The sequence below is a fragment of the Salvelinus namaycush genome, chromosome 38 (assembly GCF_016432855.1).
Source record: "Salvelinus namaycush isolate Seneca chromosome 38, SaNama_1.0, whole genome shotgun sequence".
Taxonomy (NCBI): domain Eukaryota; kingdom Metazoa; phylum Chordata; class Actinopteri; order Salmoniformes; family Salmonidae; genus Salvelinus; species Salvelinus namaycush.
The window spans coordinates 3,518,707-3,536,081 of NC_052344.1; the positions used below are offsets into that span (position 1 = coordinate 3,518,707).

The window sequence follows — 17,375 nt, forward strand, 5'->3', positions numbered from 1 at the left end:
GGTTAGGACGACAAGAACTTCCATCACTCAATTGACAAGTGTGCAGTTTGTCTCTATTGCAACACACTCATTAAAAACAAATGTGTGATGTGCCAGAGGTGGGTGGGAGAAGCGTAGCAGGGTTGACCCCCTGTTATAGATGAAGATGGCAGCAGTGAGTCACAGGATAGGATGAAAGAACTAGTCTGCAGATCAGCGCAACACACGAACAGACACACACACACACACCATGAGTCATGATAGAGAGGATTAACAGAGGCGCTGGTGTACAGGACATTGGCAATGTTTCAGGCTTCTTAGAAGCTGATTATTGTTCCAATCAGTGAGTGATGCAGCTTGTCGTTTTCGATGAATAGAGCTCCTTGCCAATCAACTTAAATAACCAATATCTTCCTGGTCGATGGCCTATTACTTGATTTTCAAAATTGGTCCTGGATTATTTTGGATTGTTTCATAGATAAGACATTCACATCTCTAGTTCCTCCTGGAACACTTCCACAGCACAACAGCACTAATGAAAAAATAAAACCATCGCTTTGAGACTCCAAAGGGATATTTACACAAGTTTCAACCACCCACTTCTATCAATAGGGATGCATATATGCCATTCAAAATAGTTAGTAGTTAGGCACTTTGACCATTCTAGTAATGATATACTAAACAAATTGCAACATGCAACAATTTCATTTTTTTTACTGAGTTACAGTTCATATAAGGAAATCAGTCAATTCACGACTGGGAAAGGGCGCAGCCATGGGTGGGCCTGGGAGGGCTATGGCCCACCCACTTGGGAGCTAGGCCCAGCCAATCAGAATGGATTTTTCTCCACAAAAGGGCTTTATTACAGACAGAAATACACCTCAGCACCCCCTCAGACGATCCCACAGGTGAAGAAGCTGGATGTGGAGTTCCTGGGCTGGCGTGGTTACACGTGGTCTGTGGTTGTGAGGCGTATTCTCACAATTCTCTAAAACGATTTTGGAGGCGGCAAAGAAACGGTAGAGAAACGAACATTCAAATTCTGGCAACAGCTCTGGTGGACATTCCTGCAGTCAGCATGCCAATTGAACGCTCCCTCAAAACATCTGTGGTATTGTGTTTTGTGACAAAACTGCACATTTTACAGTGGCCTTGTATTGTCCCCAACACAAGTTGCACCTGTGTAATGATCATGCTGTTTAATCAGCTTCTTGATATGCCACACCTGTCAGGTGGTTGGATTATCTTTTTGTTTAGTGTATTTCTATTCTCACTGCTCCCATCACAGTGCTTCAGAATCTGGCTGTGGTGACATTTGGCTGCCTGTGCTAATGCTGTCTCTATGGGAGTGTCTGGGTGGGTAATGAGAGCTATTTATCTGACAGAGCACAGCCTGCTGTCCTGATGGGGCCCTGTGATGAGAGAGCATCATCAGACTAGGAATAAGAGGAGCCTGTAATTTCCTATTTGTTTGATAGCTAAAGTGCCAATGCAGTGAATTGCCATCGCACGTCTCACTTTTTTTTTAAACAATATTTCCTCTAATGCTCTCTGTTACAATAGAGTATTGGCATTGATCTGTCTATGAAAAAACAGTGGCACTCTCTGGAGGTCATTCTCCCCTGTGTTGTCTGGTGGTCAACGCTGTGATTCAAGTAGAATCTTTGACTGACATAAGTAGGTAATAAATTGGCGTAGTTACATTTCACATAAATGCCAGCCTTTGTCCCTTGGGTTACAGTACATTGCTTTGAATGACCATTCATGTAATTTCAGAGAGCCTTTCGACCAAGCTGCCATATCACGGTGTCATGCTCACTGCTCTGTCTATTGTGAGGTGTGGGCTCCCCCTTGTGGTGACTGTACAAATAGACTCACAGCAGAGCTTTACTGGGTCTCTCTGCATTAGGGGTATTTGAACAGGCAGAAATAGAATTCTGTAAGGAAAAGATAAAACTAATTGTTATGTTGTATGTTAGACACATCAGAATAGTCTGTCTTTAATAGGCTACTACCTATAAAACTGTGGTGAGGGGATATACTTACCTCCCTCTAATTAGAGAGAGGGGAGGTAAGGGGGCTGGTTGGCATGCCTCTTTCCCTACACATTCAGGGCCTGTGTCTGGCCATCAATCCCTCTCCCTGTTACCAGAGTAGCCAACTGTAACAGAATCCACTCTATTCTCTGGGCTCAGCGTTGGTTCACTCATCCCTGACTGCAGACCAACTCTCCTTGCCCACCTGTGGCAGCCAGGTGAAAGTAAACTGATCTGCCCACTTGTGAAAAGTAGGACTTAATACGATATTAATCCAGCAGGTGAATGATTCATGACATTAGGCCATAGCCTCATAGCCAACAGGGACAAAGGTCTGAGTGTCTGGTGGATTACTTCACATTGATCATTTAGTTACTTATAATTTAGACAGTGTGTGTTGAAAGGGGGGAGGGGCACTTAGGCCAACATGGCAATATCCATCTCAAACTCCAGTGGTACAAGTTTCCAGAACCATGCTTTTATTTTACACATTCTATTTATCAGCTTAATGATGAACGATTTTCGTCTTCACAAAACCAGTGCAGGTGTTGGGTCTGTATTGTCAGTTGAGTCCTGTGCGATCCGGTAGGCACCATCACGCCACGGTGTCTGAGGTGGCGGTGTGAGGGAAGACGCCGTTCTTGCGGAAAAAGCTCTCTTTCACAATGGCGTTGAGTGCGTACATCGGGACGTAGGCCTTGTTCATGTCACCTGCATTCAGAAGGGGTGCAGCAGGGACAGTTACCATGACAACTGGAGATAAGACATGGAATTAGTAGAGCTAAAAGCTGGTCAGGACCATGATGTCACCCCCTGAATAGTTTTTCTACTGTATGCCCCCCCATTGCATGTGATGTTCTAGTTAATTTTGGCTATTTATACGTTTAAACATTTCAAATCCATGAGTGGTTTTACCATGTTGATAGAATGCCTGTTTAATTGGTTAATCAACAATTAAGCTTAATAATTTAAAAGAAAAAAAAGTGTTGTTTTTTACCCAGACCCCATCCATACTGCCAGTTGCTGGTTATAGGGTAGAGGTACTTGACCTCAGGATCCTTTCGCTTCCTGAGGAGGAGGTATTTGTAGCGTCCAGTCTCCTCTTCCGAAAAGCCATCATACAGCACATCCCGAGTCTCTCCCGAAACCGGCCGCATCACATCGATAATGACCTTCTCATCTCTACTTTTGACCTGCGCCCCTTCTCTGGTCAGCGTTTTCACCGGTTTAGCTTCACGTTGAGGTTCGTTGATTTGTGGCAGTTTCATCCCTCGTTTTTCACCCACCTTTTTGACGAGTTTAGGTTTGATCCAGTTATCTCGAAACCAATTTAGTCTGACAATTTTTTCTTTCAAAATAGCCTCCTTCCAAAACTCCTGTTTTTGAGAATCCATGTCCGCTGCTCTTCCCAAAAGTCAGCTAGTCTTCTTGCGGGTTGAGGTTATGCACAACTGTCACCCAAAGCAATTAAATATTTGGAAATATCCTTTTATTATCTGGATACGTTCAGCACCAATACAATCTACATCACATTAAATGTGCAAGAGAAATTGCACGAGATGTAGGGTTGAATGTTCCATCACCAAAATGTGTGCGGGTATCATGGCGCGCTCGTGAAACCTCTCCAAACATTTGCGTAACAATAGGTTTATGTCGTCACACCAGGGCCGGTTCCCCTTTTGGGGGCCCTAAGCGAGATTTGATTGGCCAAGCGGTCAATATTTTTTTGTTCCCCCCCTCTTGACATTGGAGACAAAAAATGTACGTTTTAAAGTGAAATTCCTGCAATTATACACATTTTGCCATAGGGTGTTGGGAAAATATTGCAGTTTTAAAGCAAGTTGTCTGCAGTTGTACACATTTTGCCATGGGGCGGAGAGAATATTTTGCAATTTTAGAATACATTTCATGCAATTCTACTCATTTTGTCATGGGCCAGAGAGAAATATGGTAAGCTATATGCTGTTTTAAAGCTACATTTCTGCAATTCTACACATTTTGCCCTGACTTATGCCATGCTAATGATATCTGAGTGAGAGTGACTAACAAAATCAATGGTGTCCCCCTGGAGTACAGGCCCCTGGCCACGTGCCCTGTGTGCAAGGTTGCTATTCGGACATGATTACTACAAGTTTAGATACCTGGCTAGACTAATTTACCAATCTAAAAATTGTTCGCTGACATGGCTAATTGAGTGACTGCACAATCACATTTCAAACTTGCATCTTGTGTATTCTAATATTCTAACTCTCAACAGTTGAGAACCCGGGCGGGGATAACCGCTTATGTCAAGCAGGCCCTGTGTCACACAATGACACAAATTTGATAATTTTCTTTATTAAAAGTGGATAATCTCAAATTAATTAAGAAGATAATTATTAATCTGTCTTTAATAAATAGCAACTTTTTAGGTTTACCACACACAAATTACACCCTCTGTACAACTCCTCTCCTATTGTCTCCTCTCCTCCATCACCAAGTGCTGCACATAAGCAATAGGCCGGTGGAGTGACTACAATATTTCCACATTTCTCTCAATCCTCTTATCTTTCCAGATCAGTGGTGACAAAAGTAATAGTTTAAGACAAATAGAGCACAGCCAGCAGCTCCTGTATGAGGCCCAACATCACACTTCTTCTCATCTTCCTCCACTGCTCTTCCGCTCATCTCTTGCCGTTGCCATGTGGGTCTCTGGTTGCCCCGCCTGCACTCTCGTCCCCGCCCTGGTTCAGTGCATGGCCCAGGTTAATCAGGGCACAGAGACTCACCACGCAGCCTGGAGAAGCTACTACATATTCTAGTCTAAAAAGAGTTGCCAAGAAGGACAGAGGAAACATTGATTTCACTTCAACGATGTACAGTTTTGTAATGCTTTTTGTCTTCCCTCCTTTAGAGTTAAAGCGCCACCTACTGATAAAATGTATGAAGACTGACTGAAAACACATACTTACACCAAAGGTTTTCTTTCCCATTTATTCATAAGGGAAGGAGGACCGTTGTACCTGTGTTTGTGTGCAGTAGAGGGGAAAGAAATGATTAATGGCATATTGGAACATGTGCACAACTAAAGGGTAGTTGCCTGTTTATAATAATAGAATAAGAGAACTCACGTAGTTAATGTTGAGTTGCTATCTGTCTCGTTCTGACTCTGCATCAACTCCTCAGGCCTGTTGGCAAAAGAGCAACAACAGAGTGCGAGTTGAATTGTAACAGTATATATTTTCTATAGCATACCCACAACCCTTTCCACCAATGATCCTCCTCACGTTGAGCCATACTCTGTTTCAGTGCTGTTCCAAGGAATACAGAGCCTGCGTGGATAGAGGGGATATCAGTAGTGAGTTAAACTACTCTGTCACTTGTTTTCGTTTGTTCTACTGTATTATTGACTATGTTTTGTTTATTCCATGTGTAACTCTGTGTTGTTGTATGTGTCGAATTGCTATGCTTTATCTTGGCCAGGTCGCAATTGCAAATGAGAACTTGTTCTCAACTAGCCTACCTGGTTAAATAAAGGTGAAATAAAATGTAAAAAAATAAAATAAATAAAACTTCAAGTTATAGAACATTTCTTGTTTACTCAGCTGGGTTTCATCGCCTACATACAGTAAACATATAAAAAAAACACACACAGGTCATGGACTAACATCAAGGCCTTTAGATTCAACAGAAGAGTATCACTTTATCAGTTACTCTGTCTGTACTTTGTATCCCTTTGTGTTATTCTGCTCAACTAGATATTCATGGTTGAGTAAGGCCTATAATTTTTTATGAACCAGAGTGAGTGTGGATTGAATCAAGAAAAGTGCAGACAGACATTTATGATTATATTTTTATGTGAAAAGCAGGCATTTATTGCATCACTCCTGGTTTGTAAAAAGCTTTTACTTGCATACAAAAGAAGTGAGGTATATTTGGTTTAGTCACTTTACACAAAACAAGTAAGTATTTGACATAAAGTACTCAACATATTGAATGTAAGTTATGAACTATTATAATAGTTCATCTACTTTAAAACGCACCCTAGCATTAGTTTCCTTTTCATGCTCCCAATTTACTTCAACTCTGGTGCAGTACATTTCAGAGATAGTTGTAGTGCTGTTTTTTTGTTAGAGAGCCACAAAACCTATTACCAAAGTCATGCTGCAACCAATGTGATAACACGTGTTATTAAAAAACTTTGTGCCAATTTAAGCTGTCCTGTGTCAGTGTCATTTTCTGCCTATCCCATGGGGGTCATTGGTGGAGGCGCCCGCTATCTCGTCCCCTTTCTGCAGGGCTGACCCCAGATTAGCGTTCATACAGGTGGGAAGGTAGCAGAGAGACACGCTGCCTCTGGATTGAAAGGAGGGGAGTATCAGGTTAGAGGTCTGGAGTGTGTCCTGCTGGGTGGTGAGACATGCAGCAATGACCGTGTCACTGCTGCTAAAGAAACAGTTAAGGTTATGTATTTGCACTATTACTTTAACAATAGTGCAGTTGGACACACACACAACAGTTGGACACATACACAACAGTTGGACACACACACAGGCTTGTGTGCTCAGTCAAAATGATTCAATCGCATTGTACTTGCGTACATTTAGGGAGACTTACGGTATTGCATGGTCGTAATCCCTGAAGGAGAAAGAAAAAAATACGAGATATTTTTGAAAAATGTGTGTGAATCCATAAAACTTGTTCTTTCACATCTGGCAAAACAAGATTGAAAAGAGTCAATCGTGAGTCAATAGTGTTTACACACGCTAAAGTACATGTGTTTGGCCCTCAGGGGCCGTGCTGAGTTTGAAGAGCTGACTTACAATAATGGACTCATATTCTCCATAGGAAGTATAATTCTGTAACGATAGAACAAGGTAGAACAACTTTGTTGGTCAATTGCACACAAGGTCCAACCGAAATTGTACTTCCACTTTAAACCCAACCCCTCCAAAAAGACACACATGATTTTGGAGAGGTACGAGGGGCTGCCACACTGTGCGTCCAGGGAGATGTTGTTGTGGGGGGTTAAGTCCCTTGCTCAAGGGCATACCGGTAGGCAATGGCATCTAGGATTTGAGACCCGGGATTCAAACTGGCTCGCCTCTCTAAGCGCTAGGCTACTTGCCGCCCAACATGAGATGCAATGTGCGTGTTCTTTCTTCTAAATGGCTTACAACATTTGGATTCAACAAAATACAAATATAAACCCATAAATATACTCACTGAAAGGGGAAGGGAATCTCTGTTTCATTGGACTCTGTGTCATTCGACATGAAGGGTCTGAAAGAGCAAAGCAGTATGTTGGTCTCACTATTCTCACATTTAGTCAAACTCATCCTTGTTTTTAGAAGTATTAGAACCCAAAACTCACTGTGTAGTGTTTCTCACTGTGTCGTTGAGTTGAGGAAGAGTCTCATATTCATATTGTCTACAGAGGAAATAAAATGCACATGCCTCACAGGTTACAACTCTATCCATCTTGTCCGCCATCCATACAACCTCTAATCTCCTATTTTCACAGGTAGATAGATGTCTTACCTCTGAGTGCTGTTGAAGGGGACTGGGAATCCAAAGACGTAGCCCAGGAGGAGGACACCGAGAGACCAGGCAGGGATCATCTGTTCTCCGGAAGGGCCGTCAGGTCCGTGAAAAAATCCCCAGTGTTCAGGTACAGGTTCATTCTGGGAGGACCTCTTATATAGCTTACTGAGCACCTATTGGCCAACCTTCCATATCTTTATAAGTAGAACAGAGCTGTGTTTGTGTATTGGTGTTTGTCCCTGGTTCACTGAAGAACATGAAAGAATTGAAGGACTCACACGTCCAGCAAGATAAATGATGAGGCCCGTCACAAGGTTGTTCAAATATTTGCCAGTTGGTTCACAGCATCCGTGTGTGCAGGCCCCCACATACTGTAATACATCAGGTTCAGTCTCAGGGTCGGGCTTTAATCATGGGAACCACTCTAAATCAGATTTATTGTCAGGGATAATATACTGGGCTTTAAGGTTTTTTGAAAAAGAATTCTGTGATTGAAGCTTGTCCTCCGCCACTGGCACAGAGATGCTGGGAAGTACTTCACTTCTGCCTAAACTATGCAGTGAGATGTTAAACAAACTTTGACTGCAAGTCACATCATTAGGAAAGCTTGTATCTCTTTTACAGACAGGGTTGGAGAGGCATAGTTGGTAGTGGGATTTCATTATGACTGACATGTAACATTCTTGTCCTACTTCAGGCTACTAGCGCTATAAGGCTTTAGAATCAGCATGGAGGATTGCTGGTTCTAATTTCAAGATTTTGTACAGTATGAAATAATGAAGTCTTCCAAACTAACATACAGGGAATTGTTTAAGGCTTTTGTGAGATTGTGGATAGTGTGATTGTCTTCTAATATCAAACATTTAAGACAGTTGTGCTGGTCTTGACATTATTATTAATAACTTACACAGCACAGGTTGGTATAGAATAATTATTATTTTTAAACATTTTTTTTATTTTTATACAGGTATAAGTTAAAACTGTCACAACTGCAATACATTACGACATTTTGCAGTGCTAAACACTGTTTTTTCAAGCTGTGCAATTCTTTTGTGTGGATTTTCTGTTGATGAGATGTACAGTATTATTCCCCAATCCACAGGGTACATGTCACCAGATGATGAAATGCTACTTTACAGTTTAAGATACATAGAGAATGTTTCCATAAATTACAAATGTGAAGTTAAAACAGACACAGTCATGGTCACATGCATGATCTGACAAATGTTACACTCCCTGAATTGCAGATGACTATCTACAATTCTTTGCTGAGATGTCTTATGCAAGCATACTCTCCCCAAGGTTATGACAAAATGAAGCAAGCATTTGAAAATCAGACTAGATGAGACCACAAGATACAGTACCTGCGTAAGATTTCATACAACAACATGAATAACCCGGAAAGGTATACTGCAAAACAATTCAACCATCAATGTGGTCAATGAACAGTAATACCATAATGTTCCAGGCAAAGGAATGAAAAACTAAACTATTACATCAAACAATTCAACATTGGGTCTGGCGAAAATGCATTGCCAGGTGGATGGAGCAGGACCATGGCAAGAGATAAGAGTGGGACTGTAGGTACCACATATGGCCTCAGTCAATATGGATAACACATGAAACTGCCATCAGGCCAATTCATACTTTACAGCTTTCATGGTATTACACAAGATAACTCATTTAGGATCACGACAGTCTCCAAAGTCCCCCTCTTCCACCTCTGTCCCTGCATCTTTGGGTACGTGTTGTGTGTTTATCGGAAGTCCTCAGCAGAGAACATGCCCTTGGCCCTGCGTAGGATGGAGTCCTTGGAGGCGTCATATGGGTGCTCCTTGGAGGGTATCTCCAGCACGGCAGGGATGGACTCCATGTGCTGGTCGATGGCGTGACGGATCATCTCTGCTATGAACTGGTTGATCAGGATGATGCCGATGTCATTGCGGGTCAGGAAACTCCTAGGGGGGAGCATAACAGAAGTAAGTAAATTAGAGAGACGATGACTGTGAACATTACAGTGCAGGTCTTTAAACACCAAAAAACAAGGTATGTTGTCCAGCAGTAACTTATATGGATTGAAAGAGATACTAGTAGTATTTCAAGGTGATATAATTAATCAAATCACACAACTAGGCCTAATGGAATACAGATATCATGATACCACCTAAGTACAGATTGTAGCACCAGATAATGTTATTTACCCCCCCCCCAGAAAAATTGTATCCATTATACTGGGAGTTACAGGATAGGTACTGTTAGGTGTAGCACAGATAATTTTCGATGTTACCAATGCAATTACAAACATAATATAGCATCAACTGTGTTCACCCTGTGTGCAAACAAGCTCACAGTTTGTCTGCTTTTAGCTATTTTTCTTCGATCTCAAAATTTGGTAGATAGCTAGCTATAACTTACTTGAAGGTCTCCTCTATCTCTGCGATGCTTGTCTCCTTCTCGACCACCAAGAAATTCGGGCTACGATTTTTATTCAGCTCGCCAATGCCACCGAGTAGGAACCCGGTACACGTGTCTTCATCACCAATAACGGCAATTAATTTACCTCGCCCAGCCATTATTCAATTCTACAAGATAAAACTGCAAAAACAAGCAATGACTGAACTGTTTCTCCTTCTCTGAATCACGAAACTGTCAGCTGACCAGTACTTCCGCTTTTGGTGAGCTCTTTGGAGATGTCAGCTGTCACAAAACGCAGATAACGCCATCTACTGGTCTATATAATTTTCCATATCATGAAATGGCGAGCAGGACAAAATGACTGTCTATCAATGACAATGCAATACATTGAATAGCTTTAAATTGTTTTGTAAACGAAGTAGTGGTTTTGGGTTTATGCCTCATCAAAGGATAAAATCCTTCTATATCGGAATAACGTGACGTCACATCAGCTGATGAAGTCACGTGAAAAAAAGAGAGGAAACGCATCAGATGGGCTTCCTCATCGGGCAAAACAAGTGAAAATGGTATAAACTCTTATATTCTGCTTTACTGGTAGTCTGTGACTTTGTATTGTGTAAAAGCAACGTAATTCAGTGGTTCATACTGTTGTATCAGCTACATTGTAGCCTATTTTGTGTGTACTGTAGTGCGCGTGATAGTTTTCTGGCTCCGATGTCTCGCTAACTAGCTGTAAACACTGATTCTTTGTGGCCACTTTTACTATTGACAAAGCAGATTTGATGCAAAGTTAATCTCCTTTGAGCTTTGAAAACAGTGTTTGGTGGCAGGTAATTGTACCTCTCCCACAGATCCTAACATGTGTCCATGTATGTCATTTGTTTGTGTTTTAGACTACTAGCGCTCTGACACAGGGTCTGGAGAGGATCCCTGATCAACTGGGGTATTTGGTGATCAGTGAGGATGGCGTATTGGCAGTATGTTCACACAAATATGCGTACATGTATGTCCTGCCCTGGTAACAGCTTAGATAAAGCCCAGGTTGCAGCACGCCTATCCTCCACTCCATCTCATTTCCAACTGACTCCCTGTTACCCCCCTCTCTCAGTCTGCGGGGGAGCTGGAGAATGATGAGCACACAGCTGGGGTCATAATGCAGATGGTGCGGACAGCATGTCGCTTCAGACTGCAGGGTGCTGCTGAGCCACCATTCAAACGCATGTCAGGTAAGTCTGACAACACACACCTGGGACCTAGGGTCACTCACTCGAACGCACATACACACAGTATTGCTGTTGCCAACATGCCGCTCTAACCAGACCTCCCTGTGTTCTATTTCTTCACAGTCATGCTAGAGGACTATGTGTACACAGTGACCGTGTCTGGTCAGAAGGTGTTTGTGGTGAAACGTCAGAACAACAAGAGGGAACCTGTAGTGGTGTAGAACCATGCAGTGAAGATGGGTTGGGAGGACGAAGGACATCACTCCAATCAACTCACACAGGACAGGGACTCTGTAATCCACTGAACTGTTTTGTTCCATTCCTCGTTATATAAGGTTTTAGAACAACAGAAGAAAGCACATATGAAGTTACACTGAACAAAAATATTAATACAACATGTAACAATTTCAAAGATTTTACTGAGTTGAAGTTCATAGAAGGAAATCAGTCAATTTAAATAAATTAATTAGGCCCTAATCTATGGATTTCACATGAGTGGGCAGTGGTGTGGCCTGGGAGGGCATAGGCCCACACACTGGGGAGCCAGGCCCAGCCAATCAGAATGAGTTTTCCCCCCAAAATGGCATTATTACAGACATAAATACTCCTCAGCACCCCCCATTCCCCTACTCAGATGATCCCGCAGTTTAAGAAGCTGGATGTGGAGGTCCTGGGCTGGCGTGGTTACACGTGTTCTGCAGTTGTGAGGCCGGTTGGATGTACTGCCAAAATCTCTAAAATGGTGTTTGAGGTGGCTTATTGTAGAGAAATGAACATTACATTATCTGGCAACAGCTCTGTTGGACATTCCTGCAGTCAGCATGCCAATTGCAGGCTCCCTCAACTTGAGACATCTGTGGCATCGTGTTGTGTGACAACTCCACATTTTAGAGAGGCCTTTTATTGTCCCCCAGCACAAGGTGCACCTGTGTAATCACGCTATTTAATACACTTCTTGATATGCCACACCTGTCAGGTGGATGGCTTATCTTGGCAAAGGAGAAATGCTCATTAACATGGATGTAAACAAATTTGTGCACAAAGTTTGAGAGAAATAAGCTTGTGTGTAAAGAATTTCTGGGATCTTTTATTTCAGCTCATGAAACATGAGACCAACACTTTACATGTTAAGTTTATATTTTTGTTCAGTATAGATATTGAAGAATTCACATTGAATGGGCCAAAATAGGCATGTCAAACTGCATGTAATCTTAATTGGTAACTTTGTAATGAGAAATGGAACAGAATAGTGCCGTGGTGTATTAGTCCCTACAGTATGTGATAATGAATTGTTGGTTTGTGTGTGGCAGGTAGACTGGAATTCAATCTATTCAGTTTATAGTATCTGTGCACTTGCTATTTAGTTTGAATGCTCCCTAATAACCCAGCAGGGTTTTGTTTAACATACTGAATGTTGCAGATAGAAATACCATGGATAGAGCTGACATCTTTTAAATACCTCTGAGGTATGTCTGTTATACTTAATACATTTCTATGTATTAATGTTGTGCCCTATGGAATGTGGCTTGATGGAAATTGATATTTTTAGGGTGACTTAGTTTTTTTCTAACCTGAACTGAGTATCACGTGTGCAATGTTTATATGTAATTGCTATCAGTACTAATGTGTGTATATACACATGCAATGACTGTTTTATCGTGAGCTATTGTCTTTGCATGTTAAATTGTCTGGAAGATTTAGGGTCCTTCTCTAAATGAAATATCTTGGTTTTACTATTTTGATTACCTCAAATAAAGCTTTGCTTATAAATATCCACATGCTTTGAACTTGTTTATAAATGCCTTTTTAAAGTTGCACTATGCTGAAATTGCTCCGCCATTTCCTGGTTGCTAAAATTCTAATAGTTTGCCTAATTTCAGTTTGTGACGAAAACCAGTAAGCATAGTGTGGAGAATCATTGTAGCATTTAAACTTTAAATATTTTCTCCATAACCAAAAATATATTTTCAGCTGTTTGAAGCTGTTGTACAAAAGTAAAAGATGCAAAAACTAAATGGAGGGTGAGGCATAGAAATTTTACAAATCTACTGCGTCCAAGCTGTATCACATCCGGCCGCGACTGAGTCCCAAAGGCAGGCGCACAATTGAACCAGCGTCGGCCGTGGTAGGCCGTCATTGTAAGTAATTTGTTCTTAACCTGCCTAGTTAAAAAGACTTGCTGTCAATGAATTACATATCTTTAACTTAAATTTGTGAATTTGGTCAGGTTGCCCAAAAAGTTCCATATTGCAGCTTTAAAGCTGCGTGCTTTAAAGCTGCATAATGAAAATATCTAAGTAGGATTTTAATCTGAAAATTAAGAGGGAAATGTAAATGGGCATGGAACTGTTTTTATAAGCACTTTAAAGCAGTTTACTTTCCCAACTACACAATTTACTTTTCAAAGTATCAGAGTTGTTGATAAACCTAGGAGAATCTGCTCTCTTTGCTTAAAACGTACAAACTAAAACTGAACAGGTTGTTTAGGCTAAAGTTAAGAAACATTCCAAACTATTTGAACCAGGGCCACATCTCACGATCCTCCATGACCAACTATGTCCGACCTCGCACTCAGAAGACAATGTTTCAACAGTTGAGAAAAGAAAACATTTTATTGCATCATAATGGCCTTTGAAATGACTGAAGGTCCTGCTCTCTTCACATTGTTTAGGAATGGAACTGGCCTTCAGGTTCAGCTCTCTGGAATGACTCAGTCAGGGAAGGCCAGAGGGGTTTTGCACCCAAAACCCCGCCGCTGCCCTCCCCCATATACTGTTTCCAACAAACTCCCGGTATCCAAATACCCCCCCCCCCCCCCCAACAAAACCTAGTGGCCCACCCTTCCATTCCTCAACATCAGCACACAACCATCATGTGAATCTGTTTTTTTAAAACATGCAACTTAAAACAATTTTACTGTTGAGGAAGTTGGGTGGCATAAAGGAAGAAACAGTCTATGAAACATCTGCAGGTTTGACAATAATGGGAATAAAAGGGAAGAATGATGAAAAAAGGTTTCAGAACAGGAACTGATTGCAAAGTCCATAACTGCAAGTTCTACCACAGACACACTGATCATTTAAAAAGTTGCAGTTTTTTTTCTTCCATTGATGAAATGCTCAGCCTGCGCCCCTTCTCTTGCTTGTGTGTTCAGATCTCTTTCGCGCCGGTCCTGCGATTTCTCCATTCTTTAGCGTTTCGACAGCTCGTTGGAAAGCCAGTCCAGTCCTTCGTATAGCCCAGTGCCCTGGGTAGCACAGGTAGCCTGGACATGCCACTGGAAGGAGAGAGACAATGAGTTGCTGTACATAAAATCCAGTAATGTCATACATATGAATAACTCTGCATAGCCACAGTGTATACTACATGGACCACATCTTTATCTGGTCAGAAATACATTTTACTGTACAACTCTTTGGAAGAACTGTTCAAGTGTGTGTGTGTGTATGAGAGAGATATGCTCACAACTCTGCTGCGCAAGCTCTGCAGGCCCAGTTTGTCTGTGAGGTCGCTCACTGCCATAGCGTTGGGCAGGTCCTGTTTGTTTGCAAACACCAGCAACACTGCCTCCCTCAACTCATCCTCCTGCAGCTGTAGAGAGAGAAATAAATTTGAAAATTGGTAGGGAGAACAAGGGGAGGGAAAACATTTATGGAGGCGGCCATTGTCAATGGGAAACCATTGGCCACAGAAGGCTGTGTGTGTCAACACGGATGATGAATGATCAGTCACAATGGCAACTATATAAATAACACCATTATTTACCACTGAATTACTGTTTATTTTCCCATGTCAACCATGAGCTCAGTTTTAGGTTCCTTTTCAAAGAAATATGGTAAATGCCAACACAAAATGCATACTGTTCCTTGACCAAAAACAACAGTAGCTTATAAATAGACATGTGTGCAACACGTACCATTTTAGACAGCTCCTCTGCCGACTCTGCTACTCTCTCTCTGTCGTTGCTGTCCACTACGAAGATAAGGCCCTGTGAAGTCAAGGTTCAAAAGTCAGGCTACTGTTATGTATTTTGTCTACTCTACATATTCACCTAGCTTTTGAGATAAACAAGGGTTATTTTGACAGGGTCCATTCTGACACATTGATTCTGGCACTATTTGTATAGTTGAATTAAGATATCAAATATATGCAATGATGACATCACTGATGTATGTCACTGCTGTCACAGGTGTGTCATACCTGTGTGTTCTGGAAGTAGTGCCTCCAGAGGGGGCGGATCTTGTCCTGACCGCCCACATCCCACACGGTGAAACAAATGTTCTTGTACTCAACAGTCTCCACGTTAAAACCTGCTCGGTCACCGAAGAGCGAGAGAGAGCATCAGCAACAGGAATTCACAGAGACTAGATGCAGAGTCACCAGTCTGACACTTTCAGCATAAACAGCTCCAATCTAGATCACTATGGTAGAAATACGTTTCTGTATAAAATAAGCTAATTAAAACCAATTTGCAATAGGAGTAAACTATTACTTGTAGCTCAAATTGAAAAACGATGGAATGGTGACCCAGTTCTGTCTATCTGATCTCAGGTGGGACAAACCATTATTTTCTTCCCTACTTATTTTGTCTAGGAGTTTAGACACTTATCGACCAATCTGCTCCATAAAAAGAGCCCCCTCACCCAGCAAGCCCCAACAGCTCTAGAGCATGGAGGCAGTATAGCCATCTACTGTTCTTTGTTCCAGAATGCAAGGCTTAAAACCATTCAGCTCCAGTTCTATACCTCACTGTCGTGTCCCAAATTTTTTTTTTGCTGAAATTTGACAGACTGAATTGTTGAGTGCACAGCTCTGTGTGGACCTTATTGACCATTTCCATGAACATTAAACAAGGTAGGCCTACATTCCTGAACAATTGGACTTGATTACCATGGCGACACATCAAAGATTTGGCTCAGTGTGTGTCATGCTACATCAGTCACCAGGACAAGACATCAAAAGAAATCTGCCCACAAGCTCCATGAGAAAGCAAGTCACCCATTTAAATCAGATTACTGAAGAGATGTTTTTAAAGACAGTCTGCCAGGAGCTGAGAGGGCCCATGTTTTGCATATGGTTGTGTATGCTAGAGATCTATCCATCTTTGGCTCTGGTCATAGCCAGAGATTTTCTTACCAATGGTTGGAATTGTGGTTACAATCTCCCCCAGCTTCAGTTTGTAGAGAATAGTGGTCTTTCCAGCAGCGTCCAAACCAACTACAGAAGAAAAGAGTGATGTCAAACTTCTCAATCATAATAAACCCATATCGATTTTTTTTGTATGGAAAATAAGTAACCTAACAACAAAAAAACAAGCAAGACAAACGTATTGTACTGCAACTTCATGAAATAGATAGGTATCCATTACAAAACAGGTCTGTCTCCGTGTCAAATGAAATCCCTCTGACAGCTGACAGAGGGGGTGCCTAGTTTCCCATCAGCTGTCAAACTGCAATGATTTGGACAACGTATATAAATATATATAGGTTAGCATCTGAGCCTTTAGCTCAAATTAGGAGCAGCATCCACAACCCCGAAATATAGGCTGTCCAACACATAGGTGTAGAAGTTATGGTAAGAGGGATGGACATGATTCTAGATGCGTCGTATTGAAAACTATAGACCCATTAAAAAAAGTTCACTATATCTACCAACTTGTATAGACATGAGATATGACGTAGCTAAGCCATTTGTTGCTATTAAGTGAACAAACTACAAGTAATTATTGTGCAATAGCTAGCAATTTTCCGTCTAAGCCTGAGTGTTATCCTAGCTAGTCTGTGTTTTTACCCCGATTGCTCTCAAACGAGTAATGTTTACGTTACAAGACATGTGAACAGGTAGTTTACTATAACTGTAATATTTCACAAAAATCAAAGTACATCCCTGATATGGCAACCCCCTCCCACTAGCTAGCTAACGTTAGCTAGCAGCCAGCTAGTTCCTTGGCCAGGTTGATAAGAGGATTGCTCACCCATAAGTATCCTCATCTGTTTTTTGCCAAAAAGCCTGGAAAATATCGACGAAATTGTTAGCCCCATGTTGTGAAAGAGCTCCACTTGACGATAATAAAATAGAAAACCAAAGCTGTTTATTGTAACCAGACAGAGAGTGGGTGCAGCTTCTCTTTCGCAGTCTTCTCAGATGCCACGTCCAGGCCAACGCGAAATATATGACGTCAGGGCTTTCACATAACTTT

The 17,375-nt window shown here is 41.6% G+C and overlaps 4 protein-coding genes across 10 annotated transcripts; 1 reads left to right on the top strand and 3 right to left on the bottom strand.

The window, feature by feature from the left end:
- Positions 1-2,477: 2,477 nt before the first annotated feature.
- On the bottom strand, positions 2,478-7,749 carry zgc:193726 (uncharacterized protein LOC561161 homolog). 7 transcript variants are annotated; one of them, XM_038977706.1, is made up of 8 exons: positions 7,536-7,734; positions 7,369-7,425; positions 7,221-7,277; positions 6,818-6,853; positions 6,612-6,632; positions 5,126-5,182; positions 4,967-5,017; positions 2,504-2,726 (listed from the first exon to the last, which is right to left on the bottom strand). In XM_038977706.1, the coding sequence occupies exons 1-8, from the start codon at positions 7,613-7,615 to the stop codon at positions 2,723-2,725; spliced, it is 363 nt and encodes a 120-aa protein (XP_038833634.1). In that variant the 5' UTR covers positions 7,616-7,734; the 3' UTR covers positions 2,504-2,722. The 7 variants fall into 7 exon arrangements, with proteins under 7 accessions (XP_038833627.1, XP_038833634.1, XP_038833630.1 ...); XM_038977702.1 differs by lacking the exon at positions 2,504-2,726 and adding an exon at positions 4,333-4,738 and having other exon boundaries at positions 7,536-7,736; XM_038977700.1 differs by lacking the exon at positions 2,504-2,726 and adding an exon at positions 4,333-4,817 and having other exon boundaries at positions 7,536-7,720.
- A 694-nt stretch (positions 7,750-8,443) lies between these two features.
- On the bottom strand, positions 8,444-10,199 carry LOC120031976 (V-type proton ATPase subunit F-like). The gene is made up of 2 exons (XM_038977866.1): positions 9,954-10,199; positions 8,444-9,496 (listed from the first exon to the last, which is right to left on the bottom strand). The coding sequence occupies exons 1-2, from the start codon at positions 10,109-10,111 to the stop codon at positions 9,295-9,297; spliced, it is 360 nt and encodes a 119-aa protein (XP_038833794.1). The 5' UTR covers positions 10,112-10,199; the 3' UTR covers positions 8,444-9,294.
- A 199-nt stretch (positions 10,200-10,398) lies between these two features.
- Positions 10,399-11,644, top strand: LOC120032190 (ragulator complex protein LAMTOR4). Its single transcript, XM_038978171.1, has 4 exons — positions 10,399-10,519; positions 10,847-10,930; positions 11,062-11,179; positions 11,300-11,644. The coding sequence occupies exons 1-4, from the start codon at positions 10,448-10,450 to the stop codon at positions 11,395-11,397; spliced, it is 372 nt and encodes a 123-aa protein (XP_038834099.1). The 5' UTR covers positions 10,399-10,447; the 3' UTR covers positions 11,398-11,644.
- Positions 11,645-13,769: 2,125 nt separating this feature from the next.
- Positions 13,770-17,352, bottom strand: LOC120032230 (ADP-ribosylation factor 4). The gene is made up of 6 exons (XM_038978221.1): positions 17,151-17,352; positions 16,313-16,393; positions 15,377-15,486; positions 15,093-15,164; positions 14,642-14,767; positions 13,770-14,453 (listed from the first exon to the last, which is right to left on the bottom strand). The coding sequence occupies exons 1-6, from the start codon at positions 17,215-17,217 to the stop codon at positions 14,367-14,369; spliced, it is 543 nt and encodes a 180-aa protein (XP_038834149.1). The 5' UTR covers positions 17,218-17,352; the 3' UTR covers positions 13,770-14,366.
- Positions 17,353-17,375: the final 23 nt, after the last annotated feature.

Bases quoted from the DNA above. Each gene is read 5' to 3' on its own strand.
- zgc:193726 (XM_038977699.1), bottom strand. From the start codon at position 3,409: ATGGATTCTCAAAAACAGGAGTTTTGGAAGGAGGCTATTTTGAAAGAA. The intron at 2,727-3,012 runs GTAAAAAACAAC...TTCTGAATGCAG, and splicing joins GCAGTATGGATGGGGTCTGG to GTGACATGAACAAGGCCTAC.
- LOC120031976 (XM_038977866.1), bottom strand. From the start codon at position 10,111: ATGGCTGGGCGAGGTAAATTAATTGCCGTTATTGGTGATGAAGACACG. The intron at 9,497-9,953 runs GTAAGTTATAGC...GCTCCCCCCTAG, and splicing joins GAGATAGAGGAGACCTTCAA to GAGTTTCCTGACCCGCAATG.
- LOC120032190 (XM_038978171.1), top strand. From the start codon at position 10,448: ATGAAGTCACGTGAAAAAAAGAGAGGAAACGCATCAGATGGGCTTCCT. The intron at 10,520-10,846 runs GTATAAACTCTT...TTTGTGTTTTAG, and splicing joins GGGCAAAACAAGTGAAAATG to ACTACTAGCGCTCTGACACA. The intron at 11,180-11,299 runs GTAAGTCTGACA...ATTTCTTCACAG, and splicing joins ACCATTCAAACGCATGTCAG to TCATGCTAGAGGACTATGTG.
- LOC120032230 (XM_038978221.1), bottom strand. From the start codon at position 17,217: ATGGGGCTAACAATTTCGTCGATATTTTCCAGGCTTTTTGGCAAAAAA. The intron at 14,768-15,092 runs GTACGTGTTGCA...CTCTCTCTACAG, and splicing joins CAGAGGAGCTGTCTAAAATG to CTGCAGGAGGATGAGTTGAG. The intron at 14,454-14,641 runs GTGAGCATATCT...CTCTCCTTCCAG, and splicing joins AGAGCTTGCGCAGCAGAGTT to TGGCATGTCCAGGCTACCTG.